The sequence below is a fragment of the Micromys minutus genome (genome assembly GCF_963924665.1).
Source record: "Micromys minutus genome assembly, chromosome: 3".
NCBI classification, from domain to species: domain Eukaryota; kingdom Metazoa; phylum Chordata; class Mammalia; order Rodentia; family Muridae; genus Micromys; species Micromys minutus.
The window spans coordinates 83,552,650-83,574,954 of record NC_137972.1 but is presented as its reverse complement, the minus strand read 5'-3'; the positions used below and the strand labels follow the sequence as shown (position 1 = coordinate 83,574,954).

The window sequence follows — 22,305 nt, the reverse complement described above, 5'->3', positions numbered from 1 at the left end:
ACCATGGTGGAGCCTTAATCTTCTGGAATCATGAGCCAAAACCGAACCTTTCCGTCCGTAAGCTGCCTTAGCCATGGTGTCATGCTCTATTTTCTTTTTAGTTACACAGACCATTCCTGGGGCTGTGCAGCATGGGTGGGCACCTTCAGAACCATTGTATTTATTTCGTGATTTAAATCAGTTATTATTGAGCAGATCAATCACTATTAATTCTTCTTAATAAAAAATTAGATTAGTCAGGGCTGGAGAGATAATTCAGAGATTAATAACATTGGCTGCTCTTGCAGAGAACCCAAGTTCAGCTCCCAGCACCCACATAGACACTCACATCCGTCTGTAACTCTGTTCCTGGGGATCCAGTGCCCTCTTCTGGTCTTTGTAGATGATAGACACGTCCTTGGCGCATATACATACAGGCAAAACACCCAAGCACACAAAATAAACATGAATAAAGCACACCAAGTTTTGTTTTCTTTAGTATTTATTTCTTCTTTCTTTGTTGTTAAAGCTTGAGTTCTAGTTTTTTTTTTTTTGATTTCATATATGTATAGTTCACTAACACCAATTCTCCCTGCCACGTCTTTTATATCCCCCACTCCCTCTCAAACTGACTCCTTTTTGTTAATTATTAATGTTACATATATATGTATATATGTACATATAAATAAATGAGTTAACATATAAACACAACCCTCTAGTTCTGTTTAGTACTGCTTGTATGTAGATGTTTGTAGGGACCCAGATTTTAATCTAATTTTTGTTCCTTCCTTTTAACCCCACCTCACATACATAAGTAAACATACATATGGTTTTTAATGACTTGTTTCCTGTTGTTTGTCTTACACAGTTTTTGCTGAGAAGTGAGTTAATTGGTTCCTGTTGGAAGACAGTTTCTCATTTCTTTCCTCTTGCTGCTCTTAAACAATTAATTTATTTGTGTGTGTGTGGTTTTGTTTATGTGGTGTGCATGTGGTGTAATTGTAGATGCATGTGTTTATGGACTCTGGAAGAGGATGTCAGATTTCTGTTTTATCATTCTCTGATACACACACACACACACACACACACACACACACACACACACACACACGTATGTCATCCACACTGCTAGTGACCAATTGGAGATCTTATAATGCATCATCTGTAATGCATTTTAGCTTGAACATCTAAAAATTGATGAATTTTATTGTGTAGGGGCTTTTCACTTGGTATTTTCACTAATTTTTTTCCATCTTTGTGCACAGACTTATTGCTTAGCATTTACTCCTGGCTTTTATGTCCAGATTTAGAGAAATGACAGTAAAGGGCAATATGCATGCCATGCACATGAGCACACACACATGTATACATATATACACACATACACATATGTACATATACACATACGCACATACGTGTGCACGTGTGCACACACATGTTCTATTTTATGGGTAGTATGTTTTGCCAGTATGTATATCTGTTCACCACTTGTGTGTTTGGTGCTGGCAGAGGCCTGAAGAGGTGAGTATGGGATCCCCTGGAACTGGAGTTTCAGACAGTTGTGAGCTGTCCTGTGGGTGCTGGGAATTCAACCCTAGCTCCCTGGAAAAGCAGTGAGTGCTCTTAATTGCTGAGCCATCTTTCCAGTTCCCCAACTTCTTTATTCTTTGGAGACAGGATCACTCACTGAACCTGGAGCTAGACTGGTGACTGTCAAGTCCTCAGCAATACTTCTGTCTTCATCCCTCTGTCAAATGCTGGGATGAGAGGTACACACAGGACCATGTCTGACACGTACGTTAGTGCTAAGACGCATGCTTGCCCAGAAAGTATCCTCACCCGCTGAGCCATCTCCCGCACCCTTGCCTACTGCTTTTAAAAACTAAGTAGCCGAGTTTTTGTTTGAGGGTTTTTACTTTTCCTCAGAAAAGTTTTGTTATGCTTTAATTTCTATTTCTTTTACTTAGGATTTGTTGAGATTAATGAGTTTGATGTCTCTCAGACATTGTCACGGGAAGTATTAGATAGATAAGTGCGTGATAGATAGATAGATGGATTAATAATAGATGAGAGACAGATGACAGGTGGTAGACACAGGTAGGTAGATGGACAAATAGACGGATGACACAAAGTCTCTTCATTCTGGAAATGTTAAGTATATATGATTGTCACCGTCTAGCATGTTGCTTTGAATTTCTGTTCCTTCGTATTGCCGTGTGGGTATTTTCCAAAACTATGTCCCAGTTCTCCTCCCTTCCCTTCAGTGCTGTGTTAATACCCCGTTCAGCCTGTTTACTTCTGAGCATTAATTTATTCAGTTCTCTTTTGAGCCTGCTGAGAAGTTTTCAGTTTCTCCTCTGAATTTCCAATCACTGCCTTGATGTCTTTAAAACACAAAGCCTGTTGGTTTTGCAGCATGTGCTATGGCCGCTGTGCAGTTTGTGTGGTGTCTGGTTTTCGTGTGTGTGTGTGTGTGTGTGTGTGTGTGTGTGTGTGTGTGGTTCTTGTGGCTTTCTCTGGTCAGGCCATGCTCCGGGGAGTTTTATTTCCATTGAACTGTTTTCTCTGATGGCTCCTCTGTCCCAGCGCTGAGCCATCTTTTCAGTTCCCCGACTTCTCCATTATTTTGAGACAGGATCTGTGGGTGTTTTGTAGGTGCAGCCTGCAGAGGATTCGCATTTGCTTCTGGGGGTAGTTGGGCATCATTAGCCTGGAGTAGAATTCACCAAGTTCTTGTCTGGAGGGTTGTGAGACGTCCATGTGGTATGAATTAGGGCTAAAGCTCTTGCAAGTGCTCACTGGTAGTTGTCAATTCTCGGGGAATTCCCCACTTCCCTGCAGGGCTGTGTCCGGACTATAATTTCCTTTCATTACCTCAAGGATGGCACGGGTCCACTCTAGCCCATACTTAAAATCAGGAGATAATCCTTTCGGTTGTCCTCTTGATGCGAAGATAAAGTCCTGTTAGGTTCTAGTCTGAGGAAAAAGCTGAGATCTCTCTTGCTCCATTTCATCTCATTGGGTTATAAAGTCCAAATTCAGCCATGCATCGAATGAGCTCAGAGCCACAGCAGATTCCGGGCACTGCTTTTCTTTCAAGTTGTTCCATGACATTTAGTGCAGCCACCAGCTGCAGGCTCTGATCGACGGTGGTGCCTTTTCATCGGCAGGTTTCGATCCCACTTAAAACAGTTACTTGGTTTTAGCTGAAGAAACACAGTCAGTGATCAGCACACCAGGGAAAGCGTGGTCCTCACCTGTCCTTTAACGTCCCACCTGCCAGGGTTTTCTGTTTCACATGTGTCACCACACGGACACCCTTCGACAAACATCTACGTGTGTTTTATGTAATTATTTCCTACAATAGGATTTGAGGATATAGAGAGACAGAGTTGAGAATCGTTTGGGAAGTGGGTTGATATTCCTTGGAGACTAGGGTTCTTGATTCCCATCACAGATAGGATGGGATCTTGCTGTGAAACACAGGCTAGTCTAACATTCATGGGTGCTATAGAAACATCTGCCTCAGACTCCTAAATTCTAGGACTGTAGGCACATACCACCATTCTGGCTCGCTCTCAATGTTTTTATTATACAGTTCATATATCATATAATTAAATGAATAATATTCTGTGGTTTCAGCATGCCTGTAGAAGTGCACAGCCATCACTGCTAACTTTAAAACCATTTACCACCTCAAAAGAAACCCATAGGCTTTAGAAATTCCCCAAAGCCCACACCCCTGTCACAGCCCTGTTTCTCATCAGAACTCGAGCTTCAGAGACTATGGTTATACTTACTATGTTCCTTTCAGCATGGTGCTGGACACCTCATAAGTGGAGTTACATGTATAGGATATTTTCCACTAACTTACTTTGATTACTGTGACACTTTCCATTCATCTTTTTGCAGACTGTACTAGCCCTTAATTACTTTTAGTTGACACATACTATTATAATGTATAAAACACACCACAGCCATCTATCTATTATTTAATTAACACTGAATAGTTTCCTATTTTTGGATACTATGAACACTTCCTCTTTAGACATTTGTGTAAAGTTTTACATGGGTATATGTTTTCAGTTCTTTTGACAGTATACCAGAAATGAAATTGTTGGATGATATTGTATTATTATTTTTTTTTTTTTGACAAATTATACTGTGTAAAGTGGTATATGCTTTTAGTCTCAGCACTTGAGGCAGAGTCAGAGTCAGAGTCAGAGTCAGAGGCGGAGGCGGAGGCGGAGGCGGAGGCGGAGGCGGAGGCGGAGGCGGAGGCGGAGGCGGAGGCGGAGGCGGAGGCAGAGGCGGAGGCAGAGAGGCGGAGGCAGAGGCAGAGAGGCGGAGGCGGAGGCGGAGTCGGAGTCGGAGTCGGAGTCGGAGGCGGAGGCGGAGGCGGAGGCACAGAGGCAGAGGCGGAGGCAGAGGCAGAGGCAGAGAGGCAGAGGCAGAGGCAGAGAGGCAGAGGCAGAGGCGGAGGCGGAGGCGGAGGCACAGAGGCAGAGGCGGAGGCGGAGGCACAGAGGCGGAGGCGGAGGCACAGAGGCAGAGGCAGAGGCGGAGGCGGAGGCACAGAGGTGGAGGCGGAGGTGGAGGCAGAGGCGGAGGTAGAGGCAGAGGCACAGAGGCAGAGGCAGAGGCAGGTGAATTTTTGCCAGCCTGGTCTACATAGTGAGCTCCAGAACATCCAGAGCCACATAAAGGGAACCTGTCTTGAAAAATCACAACAAAACAATTTATTTGGAGGAATCTTCAGCCTGTTTTCCAAATCAGTTTTATTGCCTTACATTTCTACCATTAGTACGAGACTCAAAACGTTGTGTATCTGTATGGTTATAAATGTATGTGTTCACACATGCGAAGATTCATGTTGTGGGTGGGTGCAGGCTCGCCTGTTTGCACATTCATGTACAGGCTAGCGGTCAACTTACAGTGCTACTTCTCAGGTGCCACCTACCTCACTTTTTATGCATTAAAACATTTTAATATACAAATGAAACAACTGGCTAGTAGAATGAAGAGGCGAATGGAGTTGGTCTCATGATTAAAAAACTGAAATGAATTTGAAGAACTTGGTCATCCAATTTCCATTCCCAATAATTGACATCCTCATGGTACTAATCATCCCTGAAAACCCTCACAGTCTGCCTGATATTTGCTTGATACAAATCGGTAACTTTTATGAGCAGCTTTTATTGATAGGCCTAGAGGTGGTGATACAATGTAAACCTATCAATGCAGTTGAATTTATCTTGTGAGGGCTTTCTTTTTTTTTTATTTTATTATACAATTACTTTATTTCAATGAACTCTAGAAATGAAAACATCACACAGCTAAATTAGAGCAGCCACTCAAAGACATGTTCAGTTGCTAATTCTATACATCTCAGTGAACTGTTAGAGTGGCCATTCTGAAACTGTGGCTCTTGGATTAGAGTTTTAGACGTTCACTATCAATTGCATTTTTATACACTTATTCACTACCTGACCTCCTCTACACACAGAAACTATGATGGAGCTGAAACTAGAAAAGAAAAATATTAGCTTTATATTTTCTTCTGCAACTCCTGTGCCCATTTACCTGTAGTCTGTATTTCCCCATTATCTAATATCACCCTGTCTTGACCTTCCTAAATAATATCCTGTACTCACACTGACAGCGATTTATATGTGCATGTATATATTACAGGCTAGGATCCACGTATGAGAGAAAACACCTTGTTTTCCAGGGCAGGATCTTGAGTAGTCTAGAATGGCCATCAAGCCACTGCAAGAATGGCTGCCTTCCCAGAAGTAAAATTATAACTATGTGCCACCATGCCAGGCTGGGGACTGAATTTAGGGGCTAGTATTGCAAAGCAAGCACTTTTCCCACTGAAGCACTTCCCCAGCCTCTGGCTCATTTCTTGCGTATATTTTTTCTGCTGGTGGGAAGAGTGGATATGTGTGACCATAACCCGTGAGTTGGTGTGAAGCAGTGTCTCACCTTGGCTTTGATTGGCATGACTAACATTCTGTTTCCTTTCTGTTGCTATGGCAAACTCCAGGACCCAAGACAACTCAGGGCCGGAAAGGTTTTGGCCTGCATTTCCATTTGCCTGATTTTCTTCGTAGAGTTGTACTGTTCTGCCTCTTTCTGATAGACATAGGGTAGTTTGAATTTACTGTGTGGGTATGGTGTGAGACAGGAGTCCTGTTTCTTTATATAGAACCATGTCTTTCCAGGTATCATTTCTTAGAATGATTCTTTTCAAGGCATCAACACCACGGTAGAAGGCTGATCTAAGCCTGGACCTTGTACTGTAGCAGGACCAAGAAAGGACATGCAGAAGTGGCACGAGCAGATGGAATTAGGACTTGGTGACAGTGATCATGTTGTGAATAAGGGTGAATATCAAAGGGAAGTCTTGACTGGGCTTGTTCCTTCCCCTTGAGACTAGCAGCTAAGCAACATCTTCCTTATGACCAGGTGGCTGCCCCAGAACCAGACTGCAGGAGCCTGTTATTTGGTTTGTAAGACACAATGCCTCAGAATTCCTCACTATCATCCTGGGTTCATCCTCTCAGTCCATTGGGGACTATATAGCTTTCCATTTCTAGAGTTAGCTGTTGGTCTCTAAAAGCAATATGACCAATCTTAATGTTGAAAATGCACTTTGAAGAGCTTTTATGGACAAGGCTATTTAGTCCCATGAGGACTGGTTTGTACACAGATAGATGGGGGTCTAGGTAAGCGTGGGGTGTATGGCCCACAGAATGGCTGCCATGGTCTCAGTCTCTGATGAAAACAAGGGTGAATGTGTTCCTCAAGGCCTCTTGACCTCAGTGACAAAGCCTCAGAATGGAGAGAGGCCCCACCTTGGGAGCAAGAACAGAATCCTGTCTGTGTACTGCAGAGGGCGGCCTCTGTGGAACTGCTCTCAGGGATCCTACAGAGACTCCATTCACGAGAAGCTGCCCCACCCAGGACATGCTTGTCTAAGAGTAGTCAGGATCTTCTGGGAGCCAAAGGAAGCAGTTTGATTTCCATGAATCATTTTTTTTTTTTTTTTTTTTTTTTGATACTTGACAATCTCAGAAAGGGAAGCAGCCTGGGGGGCTTTCAATATAACCATCTCTCAAAACCATTACTCAAAAGTATAGAGCTGAAAGTGATAGCAAGGGATGCTTAGCGCATCTCTCAGCCTAGAGAAAGGGAAACTGAGCAGTGACCCAGGAAGTTCAGAGTATTGAGGAAGTCAGCTCTGCTGGCCTCAGGACCCTACCCTCGTTCTTGACACACGTTTCTGGTGAGGAGGTCGCCAAGTTCAGCATCTTAAAATGAAAACAAATTTGTTTTGAGATTTATTTGCTTTTATTCTGTTTTGCCTGCACTTGCGTTTGTGCACCACATGCTGTATTACCCAGTAGAGGAAGGTATTGGGTCCCCCGGAACTGGAGTTACAAATGGTTGTCAGCTGTCATGTGGCTGCCGGGAGCTGAACACCAGTTCTCTGGAAGAGTAGCCAGTGCTCTAAACGGCTGTGCCATTTCTCCAGCTTCTTCTTCAAAAGAAACTCTTGTGACAGGATATACATAGTCATGTCACGTGCATATGTGTGGGTACACACACACACACATACACACATACATGTGGAGGTTTATGGACATAGATAGGTGTCAGCTTCACAAATTCCATTGACCTCCTTGAACACAGGCTATGATCCCAGCCTGGAGATTGCCTATTAGGATAACCTGGTGGCCAGTGAGCCCAGATCTTCATGTGTCTATACGGCCAGCACTGACACTAGTTCACCATTATGCTAGGCATTTTTGTGGGCTCCAGAGATGAGACTCAGGCTATGTTGTCATTTCACACAGCAAACACTTTACCATCTATTCAGCCTCCAGCTTGGCAATGAAATGAACTCGGAGCACACAGGACCACTGCTGCATTGCTGTCCCAGACACACAATGTCTAAAAAACATGTGCTTTGCCTTGTTCAGGAACTTATAGGTTGCAAGATTTTTTTTTTCTGCAGTGATGTAATATTGGCTCTTAAGTCTGAACTTCATTCATCGGTGTGTTTCTATCCCTGCCCCAGTGGTACCCAAAGAGTTTTCACACACTTATCTGGAAGCTTACTGCGACTGACCACACTGCCGAGGGAAAAGACCAACTGCTTTGAGTCTTTTTACACCCGAGTTGGTGTTGTTTAGGGGACATGGAACAGTAAAGCAGGAGGTCAAGTAAAAGGTCCCACAGCCCTGGAGAGCAGTCATGAGGAAGGAATGTGCTCCAGAAATTCATGGAGTTCCAGGGAGGACCAGGATGGCGTCCTCAACCAACACTGAAAATCTCAGAGAAAGATTCCCTCGTGTAAACAGAGCCCTCTCCCCCCTCTTCCCCCTCCTTCCCTCCCTTTCTCCCCTCTTTAATCTAAGTGTGGAGGGAATGGTTTGTTCTATTTCCTGTGATTTTTCTGCCATCTTCATTTGACTAGCTAAATAATTTCTACTTTAGAGAAGGGACTTAAGAAAAAAGATTCTACTATTGTAACAGTTGAGATAAATATCATATTAACACTTTGGCTTGGGCCTGATTACAAAGTAACAAACACCCACACTTTGTTAGGGTGGGTGTGGTGACTGGGCCCTATAATTCTGGTACTCAAGAGGATCAGAAATAAAAGGTTATCCTCTACATACTGAGTTCAAGTCAGGCTGGGCCACTACAGGAGACCCCTGTCTCAAAAGGGGAAAAAGGTACTGGGTAAAACAGTTGTCCCAAAAGAGCTTGCTTTACAGGCAGGAGGACTTTCAGTCAAATCCCCAGAACCTATATTAAGAAAGCAAAGGCTGAATTTTAGGCTCAGTGATGTGAATTTGTAATCCAGCACTGAGGAGTTAGATAAATGTCTTCACATACACAGGCCCAATGCAAGAACATACAAGACAAAGGGAAAGAAAGGGAAAGGAGATATCATTTCATCATTCAAATAAATTTTTTTAACTCATGAGAGCTGAGCCCTGTATGTCATGTCTTTCCTATTGTGTATTCTCACAACTAGAAAGAGGGCCCAGTACATAGTAAGTTTTTAGCAAATATTTTTTGAATGAATGTTGTTATTTCTGTGCATCTATATTTCGGCCTTCTTACTGTATTTTTATATTATTGTGGTTACACTATTGTAAAGTATTTTAAAACATAGGAAACACAAGTACAGTCACACAAAACGTTTAAACATTATTTTAAGACAAGTTTTGTATGCTGCGTCTTGTGTGTATACCATTTACTTTCATAATATGAGATATTTAGAAGTGGAAATATTCAGTCTGAATACACATCTTAATGGGACTTTGAGAATAAGGGTTACCTTTGAACAAGTAGAACAGTTAGCTGGCTCTGCTAAGGTCCCAAGGCCATGTTAACAGCCACTGTCACAGTACCATGCATGAAATGGAGCTGGTACAGGAGAGGCGTCTTTACATTGGAGTTGGGACATGACCCTTACCTGAGTGCTGTAATCAAAAATTATCTCTTAGATATTAGGTTGGATATTCCAACATGCTCAAAGAAGCAGTTTGTATACTTAATTTTGAAAATCAAAGTCCTAAAGAATTCCACTAAATCAAGCTTACTTTTGTATATGATCCTAGCTTTCATAGCTTTTAAAGTATCCCAAATTAGCACAGTTGAAGATTGGTAATTTTGTTCAGATTAACATAGCACGATTTGTTGCTAAACAGAAAAATGACCGCTTAGGAGTCTGCCCAGGCTAAACCTCTGATTTTCACATTGACTTACACAGGGAATAAAAGGGGACTGATTGGTCTTTTGTTTTTTGTGTGTGACGAAAAGGATATAGCTTTAATTTTAAAAGCTGTTACTGGAATTCTGTCTCCAGATTGCTTACAAAGTCCACTACCTGGCAGAAAATTCTTTCAGAATTCAAGAGAAATAGAACAGCATTCATGGACAGAGCTTAACTGTGTTCTGGAACCTGCGAGAAACTTCTGTATGCCATAATGCAGGTGGAATTGAATTCAGGAGGGCTCAGTCGCCCGCCACAATTGGCACCGCAGAGGAAAGTTTGAAACAAATGGGACAGATGGGAGCAGTATCTTCAATGCTGCCCTGCTGCTGGGGACAGGGTACCTAGTGAGAGGCACCAAGTGAAAGGTAGTGAGCAGGAGGCAGGACAGAGGGGGTTCTCTTCCCTGGCAACACACCAGATGTTGAAGATAGTGTACCACTTGACACATGGAATTAACCAAACCCTGCCATAGCTGCCTTCTCAGATAGGACAGTGTAGCACTAAGGGCCTGTCCCCAAATCCCTTAACTGTCTAAAGTATAACTTACGGGTCCAGTGACAAATATCCAAAGGTCATTTACCTAGTCACTCAAATTCAACAGCCACAGGCATGCTGTTTAGAGAGTTTCCTACCTATAAGTTCTCTGAAACATATTCCCGTGCACATGCATACATGCCATGCACATGCAAACACACACACACATACACACTCACACACACAGAGTTACAGTAGTAACTGATGAAACTATTTTTTTTTTGGTAGATAGTAAAGTTACAAAATAGAACAGACCCAGGAGCAGAAATAAGATAATCCCTTCACCCTCCACTTCTAATATCTCAGAGAAAGGAGAGAAAAGAGAGCACAAGTTCTTCTGGAGTCTTTTCTCACACCACAATAGAGAAATGAGACCAACTGTATTGTTTAACTTACTCAATACAATGGAGACTCACTCTGTGTGTGTGTGTGTGCGAGCTATGTATGCACAATGTGTATGTGAGTGTGTGTGTGTGTGTGTAATATGTGTGGGGTGTGTGTCTGTGAGTGTGTACGTGTGTGTGTGTGTGTGTGTGTGTGGTGTATATGGTGTGTTTGTAAGTATGCACGTGTATGCTGTGTGTATATGATGTGGTTTGTGTGTGTGTGTGTGTGGTCTCTGCGTATAGTGTGTATATGTGGTATCTCTCTCTCTCTCTGTATGTGTGTGTGTGTGTGTGTGTGTGTGTGTGTGTACACACCTATGCATATGTGTAGAGATCAGAAGTCAACACTGGCTATCTTCCTCATTTACTCTACACCTTATTTTTGAGACAGGATCTCAGGCTGCACCCAGAGCTCACTGATTCAGCAAAACCTGCCCAGTAAGCCCCAGGGGTCCTCCAGTCTCTGCTTCCCTAGCACCCATGTTATAGGCAGACTAGGCTGCACCTGGCTTTTTACATGGTACTGGAGATCCAAACTTAAGTACTCATTTTTACTCAGCAAGTAAAATTTTACTCAATTTTATAGATTGAACCATCACCCCAGCCCTAGAAACTATTTGTACAAAAAATTATTGCTATTAAAAGTGATGTCATTCAATATGGTAAAGCAGAAGTAAAAGAGAACTGTAAACAATTTGACTGATACTCACTTTTAAGGTTCTAAATTCAATGCTGACAACTAGAAATCAGCAATGCAATCAATTCACAGTACTCAGAAGAATGCATGGATGTTTCAAAGTTTGAAGCTCTATAATATTTTCTCAACAATAATTTTATGAGTGTCTACGGTAGAACCTCAGGACAATGTCACCCTTGTCGTCTCTAGCACAGATCTTTAGGTTCTCTGTTCAGACCATTCTCTAAGCCATATCAGAACACTGCCCTTCTCAGTAATGATCTTTTATATTTGCTTAGGTATATTTGTTTACTAAATGTTAGTTATCCAAGGTCAGCCCCTTGTCTGTCTTGATCACTGCTGAATTCCCTGTGTCTAATGAAGAATCAGACACGTGCACACAACATTTGTTGCATTTGTTTAATATTTATGTAAATGAATGTGTATCTAGGAAAAAAATGGTTGTAAGTGGTTCTAGATCCAGTTCTCAAAGTGCCTGCCATTTTAGTAGAGATGTAGTCAAATCAACAAGTATTTCTCAGGTCCATGCCCATACCCCATTATGCTAAGCATTCTTGTCAATTCTAACTTGCTGCATAGAAAACGGGAACTGTTTTCACAGGAATCTTCTACAACTTCCTCTAAAGAAAAGACTGGAAAACCGGAAGCACACAGTAGCAACTTCCTGTTTCCTAAAGTCTGCCACCAAAGAACACGCAGCAACTCCACCAGTAAGTATCCTCCCAAAATGTCTTCTGAAACAGGGCTGTGTTAGTTCCTTTCCTGTTGCTGATAAAACCCTATGACCAAGGTTATTTAAGGGAGGAGGGTGTTTGTTGTTGTTGTTGTTAGTGATGTAATGATGGTGGTTGGTTGATTGTGGGTTTTTTTGTTTGTTTGTTTGCTTATGGTGGTTCCAGAAGGCTAGAGTCCATAGTGGCAGGAAGAGACAGTGCTCATGCTGGCAGGAGCAGCCTGCTGAAAGCTCACATTTTGAATCATAGGAAAAGAGCAGAGAGAGAGAGAACTAGTAATGTAAAATTTTAAACTTTTAAACCTACCTCCAGTGACAAACTTCCACCAATAAGGCCACAGCTCCTATGCCTCCCCAAACAGCACCACCAACTGGAGACCTATGGGTCTACACAGGCATGTGGGGAACAAATTACCATAAGACCTTAACTGCTCCTATATCAGGACTAGCAGGACTGCCTTTGCAGTGGGGGAGATTAGGAGGCTGGTTCTTCCCTTTCAAGGGTAACCCAGGATGGGAGCTGCTTATCTCTCAGAGAACATTCTTCATGAGTGTGCTTCCCAGACAGTTAGAGAGGTTAGCACTTGCCTTAGCATCTCTCTGTGACCAGTTCTTCTAGCTAGGTGAGAAACTGAGAAAGGAAGGAAGAAAAGAAGAAGGAAGGGAGGGAGGGAGAAAGGGAAGAAAGGAAGAAAGGAAGGGAAGGAAGGAAAGGAAGGAAGGAAGAGGCAGAGTGGCTATTCTAGCTGCTGGCTGAGCAAGCTTCTCTCTCTCCCTACAACTTCTGTTGCCTGATCTGAGATATGATAGATCTGGACTGGAAGATCTCAGGACTTTTGATTACTGTAAACAGAGGAAGGAAGAAATTAAAACCACAGTGAATCATAACTCTAGCCATGCTAATAGTAAGCTCTGACCCAGTTGTCATTTTCAGTTAATTTAATGCTCTTCCCATATGACTTTAGAAAACTTATATGCACAAGTCATTGGGAATTTCGTTCTAAACATTATTATTATTATTTTTTTAATGGAGACACACAATTTCATTCTATGAACACTACAATCTAGTTAACCAATTCTTTCTTTCTAGATGTTTATATTATATATTATATAGAGATTCTATGTATTATATATAGGTATAGATATTATATCAGTCTCTCACTAGCATAATCCATATTGCTTACTTTATACATGAAAATTTATTTGCACCTATGTTGGTTCTAAAGGGTAACCCTGTTAGCCTCCATATCTGCAGATGGATGGGAAGTACTTGGAAAAAATTACACTTGTATAGAAAATGTGCAGATCCTTCTTCTTCTTGTTGTCTTCGAAATAACACAGCATGAGAAGGGCACGTCTATGCATTCATTCTGTGATGACAACGCAGTAAGTTCATACGAAACATGGAACAGCACCGCTTGTTCTGGTACCTGTGGGGGTTCCATGAGGCGATTTCTCTCTGTGAACACAGAGTAACAACTATGTAGGTTAAAAGCCGGGTGTGGGGTTTATAGCTAGAGGTAGGATGATCAGGAGTGTGTGGCCAGGCTAGGCTACAGCAGATCCTGTCTCAAAATCAAATCAAAGACAAACAAATAACAACAAAAACACAAAACAAAACACCAAAGCAAAACAAAAGAGAACATACTCCAGGGTGAGTGTGCTTGGGTTGGGAATTTTGCCTCTTTGGAAGTGATTATCTATGTGACTTTAGGGAAGTTCCTTAGCTTTCTGAATCGTATTATTCTGTCACTATGAGTCATTCTTAACTGGATTAGTATCCATTTGGAGGCTCGTGTAACTTCATTTCTTGCTAATGTAATTGCCTAGGAGTTGACTTTTGGCTTAAACAGTGGGTAGATCCAGCTGAAGAACTCTGGCCACACTTTAGCCTGACGCTCCTTCAGCAGTAAACATGATCACCTACTTCACAATGAGTTATTGTTATTATTATTTTTGTAAATATTTGTCACATGGGCACAGCTTTCTCTCTCTTTCTTTTTTTCTGCTTTTCTGCTTTGCTTTGCATCTGGGACCAGTTACACACTTTGTTGGGACTCTGTCTAAAAAGAAACAAAGAGACCCTGTTCAAAATTATTAAGAATTTCAAAGTGGTAACAGCCCAGCATTAAACCAAGCTGGGAGTCTTCTGGCCACAGCCCCTGGTGACTTTCACAGGCCACATGTTCACAAACTCAGGCATGCTGATGTCCTGGGAGCTGATCTGTCAGACAGTACCACCCACCTCCCAACTGGGTTCAGTTACTGAGAGCATCAGTGCATTAGTCAGGGTCTCTACTCCTGCACAAAACATCATGACCAAGAAGCAGGTTGGAGAAGAAAGGGTTTATTCAGCTTACACTTCCATATCGCTGTTTATCACCAGAGGAAGTCAGGACTGGAACTCAAGCAGGTCAGGAAGCAGGAGCTGATGCAGAGGCCATGGAGGGATGTCACTTACTGGCTTGCTTCCTCTGACTTGCTCAGCCTGCTTTCTTATAGAACCCAGGTCTACCAGCCCAGGGATGGCATCACCTACAATGGGCTGGGCCCTCCCGCCTTGATCACTAGTTGAGAAAATGCCTTACAGCTGGATCTCATGGAGGCATTTTCTCAACTGAGGCTCTTTTCTCTGTGATAACTCCAACTTGTGTCAGGTTGTGACAAAACCAATCAGTACAATTGGTGAGTGACTGGCTATAGGATAGAACCTTGTCGGTACTGCTTTCCTGGTACCCTGACTGTCCATCACCCAAGTGGCCTGTCTTCCCTGGACGTGGCTCAGTCAGCCCAACTAGCTTCAGGCCTCTGGGGAGGTAATGGCCTCCAGGACTCCAGCACATCTGGCTGTTAGTGTAAGCGTGCCTTTGGTTACTTATGCGAGCTATGGCTTGCACACTGGCTTGTAAAACGGTTGGAAAACAGACCTTCTTAAGAAAATGGAAAGATTTCTTCCCTTATTTAGTACATGTTTTGATGACTCTTGCTAGTTTTTTATTGGGATTATCACTATCTTATTAATTTGCCAAATTCTCGGTTGAATTAATATTGAACATTGAATTTCTTAGACATGTTTTAGAGAATCAACCATGTCCTGCTCTGGCTTCTGTTTATACAGGCCTGAGTCCATGGAAGGGGAAGGGGCAGAGCCCCCCAAAACACAGCAGCTACCTGGGTCAGGAAGGGCAGATCCCAGCCCAGCATGGTGCCAGGGTCTTGCACTAGAGAGCCCATGGTTCTGTGTCAATCTGCTGACGCTCCCTTCAAATTCATTTGCACGTATGTCTCTTCCTCGCCCCCATCCTGTGTAGTTGGTAGCCATGGGAAAGCCAGGACCCAGACATCTAGACTACTTTCTAGACTTACGGCAGTAGAGCCACTGAGCTGTCTGCTCACTCATAGGTAAGAAGCGACCTGGGCTCCTGAAAGCCTCTGGTAATTGGCTGTATCAGCAGGAGTGTGACTCAGGCTCCATCAGGGCCAGGATGGGTGTGGGATTTACACCCCTATGAACCACTTACATAAATGTGTGTGTGTGTGTCTGCAGATTCAGACTCGGTGGCCTCTGGCTACCGGCCCTGCATCCCTTCTTCCCCATGCTTCTCCCTCCTGGCCCATCTGGGAGCCACTGGTGCCTACATGGTGTGGAGGACCAGTGGCTCTGAAAAGACTTCCGAGAGCCAAATCTCCCTCTTCCATGTGGTCCCCACCTGTGTTCTCAGTCCTCATTAGGCATCTTATGTCCTCATTCTGACCCTACCTGGCTAGTCACTTCCTTTCTTTTGTTTATAAACAAGTCTTTCCCTCTCCTTCAGGAAGGAATTCTTGAACCTTGATGCAGATTGAATTTCCTGTGAGCCACCCACTCGTTATGTCCTTGGTGTGGGGTTGGGCTCTCTGCTTAGTCAAACTGAAGGATTCTGGGAAAATGTTCCTCCCTGGGCCTCCGGAGCCCTGCTGCCAAGGCACTGGCCTCACATGACTCCAGAACACAGCAGCTCAGTGTGGAGAATAAAAAAAAAATTATATGACATGTCTGGCCGAAGACTAAGTACAAGAAAAAAAAATAGAACATGAACATCTCATTAATTTTTTTACATGTTGTTTGTATGTTGATGGCACATAGCTTAGACTTAGTGAACAGAATAAAATATATTAATATAAATAAACCAATTGCCTCCATTTTCTTTTAGTTCTTTTGATTTTAATTTTTTAAACCTATTTTATTTGTTTTGGCTCTTTGAGACAAGGTCACACCGTGTAGGTCAGGCTGACCTGAACTCTCTTTTTCTTTTGTTTTATCTAGATTTGTATTTTCTTTCATACAAGATCTCAGATAGCCTAGGTGCTTTTAAAACCCAGTATATACTGGAGGATGGTCTTGAACTCACCTTCCTCCCATGTGAGTGCTGGAATTACAGGTCTTCCTCTAACTTTTTAAATGTGACTATTAGACGAATTTAAATGGCCTGTGGCATCACACTTTGTCTCCACATGGGGCGGCTCTAGATGCCATTGGGTTAAGTCTGCCAACCATAAAGGTTCTCAAGTTGACTGTGATGGTTGAGAGGTGGGTCGTGACGGGTGGTGGAACACATGTGAATGACAGGAAAGCCCCGCAGCCCACAGGGACCAGGACACTGACACTTAGCATTTCCATAGATCCTCAAAGACTCAAGCTGTCTGCCTGAGTAAGACATGTACCTACCACAGTGTGTAAGAGGCAGTGGTGGGTCTGTATGGGGGCTGGAGGACTCCCTGGGCCCAGCCTCCCCCAGCCTGGTCTCCTCCAGGTGACCACTTGTTCTCTCCCTGCTTGGCTTCTGACTCGGTTCCTATCTCAGGAACCTCTGTGCGGTCTCCTCTCCCTTCGGTTGGGGTTGGAGACTCTCTGGCAGTCTGGACCAGAACTGTGATGTGGCATACCACGTGACATGCAGGAGACCATATCACCCCTTGCTGAGTTGAACAGGGGTGAAGAAGCCTGTTACACCTGCAACACCAGGTTTATGGAAGAGGGAGTTAAAATGATGCTGTGTCTTCTGCAGCCTCATGACCGCACCAACTATCCTGGGTACTGAATGGTTTCTGCTCACACAGAGCCCTACCTATGGGAGTGCTGGTGATTGGCAAGGCTGGTTTTGTTCTTTGTCAGGCTTGGTGTTTGAGTGCACACAAATGATTTCTTCCTGTTTCTTTCCCCACTCCCATCACTGTTTAGGTGTTAATCCCTACAGTTCCGGAGAAATCGATTTTCCAATAACCAAGAAATCTGCAGCTCCCACTGACAGGCAGCCCTACTCTCTCTGTAGCAACAGAAAGTCCCTCTCTCAACAACTGGACTACCCGGTTTCGGTAAGACGGAGGGGAGGGGGCCTCTGTGGGAGGACAGAGGTCTGTGTTATTTCCACAGAGGTTGGGGAGTCTTCTTTCTGCTCACAGACTGCAGAGAGCTTGCTTAGTCAGCTCAAGCGTCCTACTGGGCAAAAGTCATTTAGCAAGGCTGTCTGTAAAGACCCTCTTGAGCCCGGTACATGGGACCACATTGCTTGTATGCTGTTAATCGCCAATACATAGAGAAACTCCCCTTTCTCAAGCTTTCAGTGACTGACCTGGGAGAACTAGGGCACTATGGCTTTGATGAGCTAAGGAGTTTATTATCAAAATTCTAGTATGTAACAGAATTAGAACTTGCAGTTACATTAGTGTTAAAAATATTTACTTATTTAGTGTGTCTGAATATCTGCGTGTTTGTGTGTGGGGCTGGGGGAGTAAATAGCCTGCATGTGGAGGTCAGAGGACAAATTATGGAACCTAGCTTTATTTTCTTCCATTGTGTGGGTCTCTCTCTCTCTCTCTCTCTCTCTCTCTCTCACACACACACACACACACACACACAGAGAGAGAGGGGGGGGGCAGAGACAGAGAGACAGAGAGAGAGGCAGAGACAAACAGAAATAGATTTTGACTATGTGGACATTTCTTGACCACTGACATTGGTTGGTTAACCATCACTGAAGCCCAGAAATGGTCTCACTCTGTCTTCACAGGGGCTTTCAATGAGGCAGCAAAACAGAATCCCAGGAGGGTTGTTTCTGGGATTGGGGAAGGGATAGCCTTTTGTGTGTCCAGGCTTGGGGCTATAAATCTGGGCTATCTTGGTAACTTTGGGTAGACAAATAAGAGCAGCTTCAAGCCAGCAACAGAAAAAAAAAAAAGGAAGGAGATCAGTAGGGGAGGAGTGGAAAAGGAAGAAAAGGGGAGGGAATGGAGGGAAAGAGAGAGGAGGGGAGAGGTGAGGAGAGCAGGGGAGAAAGGGAGAGGAGGAGAGGGGAGGGGAGGAAAAAGAAGAAGAGAGAGAAGAGGGGAGAGGAGTGGAGGGCAAGAGAGAAGAGGGAAGACAAGAGGGGAAGGTGAGCTTGGTTTTTTGTTTGTTTGTTTTGTTTTTGTTTTTTGTTTTTTTTCTGGGAGGGATGGTCTTGAAGCCCAAATGCATTCCATGTTCCCTACAGGCTAGTTATGTGTGTGTCTTTCCTTGCAACATCAGATCTTAGTGAGCAGGGATCCTGCAGCCCCATTACACACTCAAGGCTGACACATTGGTTTAGTGGATAGGAAGGAGCAGATAGAAAATGAAGGATGTCTAGTCACTTCCTGGGGACAAAGCCCTGGCCTAAACACTTGAATGGTTAATTATTCCTGGAAGCTACACACACAGGTAAGTCTTTTTTTTAAAAAAATGACCTTCCACAGTAAGAAACTGAAGCTCAGAGGGGCAAAGTTGCTTCTCCATAGTCTTCTACTAATTGGCAGAGCCAGGAGAACCGTCTTGGAAAACGGATGTGGCTTTCAAAGTTTCAGCATAACACCAGGCCACGCTGCTCCTCACAAGGGGTTCTGCTCTCTGTTGACACTCTCTGTTTATTTTATGCAGCTGGTTAACCCCTATCTGGGGAATTCATGTTCCCCTTTTGAGTCTTTGAGTTCTAGACTTTTTGCCTACTGCACCGTCATACCTAGCACCAAGCAGGGCTTTTGGAAAATGTGCTTTGAGCTGAACACATTTTCATGGTGATGCTTCAAACTCAGCTGAAGCTCTTGCTTGGCCTTCACAGCTTATTGTGGGGACAGTGTGGTGTGTGATGTTAATGCCCTTGGCTTACTGCCTTCACAAGCCTTTGTGAGCCTTTGCAGCTGGTTTGCAGCTAGATCACTTGGAGGAAAGCTTCCTGCATAAGCCACCACTTCTGAATGACACTCTATGAATTGCCTTCTAGGTCTTACACTGCTGGCTCTTGGGAGACAGGTTTGGAGTTCTTCTTGGCAAATGTCATGGGTGGTGGCTCATATCTGTCCTCTTGGGTTCTTCATTTCAGGGCACTGTAAGACCAACTCGGTCACTGAGCACAGCTCAACTTGGGCAGCTGTCTGGGAGTCTGCAGGCGTCAGTCATTTCTAACATAGTGCTGATGAAAGGCCAAGCAAAGGTAAGCAAAGATCGTCACCAACAGGAAGCCCCGGAGCAACACACGCTCTCTTCTGGCAGCACTTGCTCTGAGAAAGAGTGGGAACAGGTCATCATACACTCAGTGCAAAAGAGGGCACAAGCAAGCTCACACCTACTTGCTGAAATTAAGACAACACTGACTCTTCCTTCCTGTTCCACTAAGCGATCATTTTCTCTCCAAGAACACCACAGTGTTCCCAACTGCTTCAGCACTCTCCAAGCTGGTTCCCTATCCTTCTTGATGTGATATTCCCATAATTTAATCTTGCCTAACACGTAAGTTAAAATCCCTTACATAGATTTACAAGACTGGATTTCACCTCCACATTTTGATGTTGGTAGAAGAAAGTTGGACTCAAACACAAATTTTACAAACTCCGTTTGCATATGGTTCATTCAAGGGGCACAGATTCTCTGGCTCTGCTGGAGCATCCTGAAGAGTCAGAAAGAACCCTGCTCTGTTTGGATGGTGACACATCATACTAATTTCTGTCCCATGCCTGAGGAGCATCAACAGAGGAAACCAAAGTATGAATACTGAGAGAATACCCCAGTATCTCTTGTGCCTAACCTAAAGCAAGCTACCTCATGCCTGGGGCTTTGTATTGGGTACCTTTATGGCCACTTATCAGCTTAATGGAGGAAAGTCTACTCGGGCTCATGGTTGGAGTGCACAGTTCTCCACCACAGTAGAGAAAGCATGGCTGCAGAAGCTGGCTTCACCTGCGGTGTCAGGAGCATGAGGCTCCCTGCCTGTATCTCAGTGGCTCCAGAAATGGAGGGTGAATGGGATGTAGGGTCAGGCCACAAACCCTAACACTCACTGTCCAGTGACCTGGTTCCTCCACGAAGGCCTTGGAGTGTGCTACCATCTCCCAAAACAACACAAAGTGTTCAGACGCTTCACATGCAAACTGTACCAGACTTGTACATGCTTAAAATAACGAGGGCACAGGCAGGTGCTGCCACATTTCAAAGCCCGTTTTATAAGTTAGCCTCTCATTTAACTTACCTGACAGCCAACACTTCAGCTGTTGTAGGGTAAGGGCTTAATGCCCACGATGTTCTAGGGAGGGACTCCACCACATACTTGATGTCCTCTTTCTCTGCCACCTGTTCCTTCTCAGTCCTGGGAGCTCAACAGGCAGTACAAGGAAAGGCCCCTTAAGGTGACAAGGGAGAAGTGTGTACAGTGTGTTTCTCTCTGGACAGTCTCACTTTCTGATTAATAGGCCAGTCATTTGGTCATGGTGACCCAAAACAGTAGCCAATCCAAAGGTGTAAGGTAATGATTCTGGGTGTGGGCGTTTATTTTTAAATACAACCTGTGAATTAGGTTCCTTTATTTTATAACCTGAAACCGAGGTTCAGAAGGAGGAAGCGATTGGAGAGGATGGGGTTCTAGTCCCTACCCAGCTTCCATCTGTGTGGGAAATGCCAGCTTTGTGGGTGAGTCTCTGGCAAAACTGCTGATACACCACAGCCCAAGCTATGAACTACTCTTCCACCTTGCCTGATTAAGCTCTAAAGCCCCTGGGACTAAAGGGACTTTGTCTTCTCCCCGTTCCTTTCTGTGGGGTAAAGGGCAGGTCCTTAGGACATTTCAGCTCAAGAAACATCTGAAATATTCCTACATCTAGCCCTCTCTTCTTTCCCCAGGGCCTGGGCTTCAGCATTGTTGGGGGGAAGGACAGCATTTATGGCCCTATTGGGATTTACGTGAAGAGCATTTTTGCAGGGGGAGCAGCTGCAGCTGATGGGCGGCTTCAGGAAGGTAGGTTTCCATCCCTTCCTCTGGTGTGGTTGAGAGACCACCAGCACTGTTCAGTGTCTCCAGGACATCAAAGAGCTTGAGAGCTCAAAATGGGTATTAGGCTATTCTAGTAAACTTCTGGGGTTGTGGGGCGGGGCTCCCTTCAAGGGCTATAGGTAAGATGGTGATCTTAATACGTTCAAAAAGATCTGTCCTGATAGTCTGAAAGATGTACTCAGGTACAAAGGTGGTAAGTGACACAGGGTTAGTAAGGCAACTAAAGATAGCCTAAATTAAGTTTGGGTCTTGATCTGCAACATTCCTACTCTCCACAGTGAGATAGTTCTGAATAGCCAGTTATTCAGCAGAATCTTCAATAAAGAGGTATCTTTTTCAGGTGACTTTATCCACAGAAAAACCAGACAGTACCTCTCTTTTGAACTGCTAATGGCTTCTCCATGGGCAGTCCTCCCTTATGCCTCCCCTGCCTCATATCAGCTCCTTTCATATCTCATAGGACAGATGCTCCCTCTAAGTAGGAGACTTGGGAAACACAGCCACCAGCCACCCCACTCCACCCCACTCCATCCTGTTTCACCCCACTCCAAGTCTGGGTTTGGATGAATGGGCAACCAATTTGGTCCAAAGAGATCTCTGGGTGTCAGCAAGGGAGCAAACTTCAAGGGCAGGAAGGGAAAGAAAGGGAAAAGAATTGGAGAGAACAATTTCTTGTTAGGGTAGTGTCTGTAAGTCAGGCCGGCAGTCTAACCATCTGAGCTATCTTGGGGGTGGTGGGCTGGGGAACACTACAGTCTTAGATGCCAGGCATCTATCACAACAAAGGGAGGCTTCCACCTTTCTACATGAGTGAAAACATTCTACAAGGGCTGGAGAGATAAATGGCTTTGTGGTTCAGA

The 22,305-nt window shown here is 44.1% G+C and overlaps 1 protein-coding gene across 1 annotated transcript in view; it reads left to right on the top strand.

The window, feature by feature from the left end:
• IL16 (interleukin 16) overlaps positions 1–22,305 on the top strand; it is a gene marked incomplete at its 5' end in the record, with an annotated part of 79,595 nt that overhangs the window by 20,980 nt on the left and 36,310 nt on the right. The window contains 4 exons of the mRNA XM_080913832.1: positions 11,997–12,105; positions 17,350–17,483; positions 19,505–19,615; positions 21,295–21,409. Of these exons, the coding sequence (XP_080769958.1) occupies positions 11,997–12,105; positions 17,350–17,483; positions 19,505–19,615; positions 21,295–21,409 (469 nt within the window). The remainder of the gene's footprint in view (positions 1–11,996; positions 12,106–17,349; positions 17,484–19,504; positions 19,616–21,294; positions 21,410–22,305) is intronic.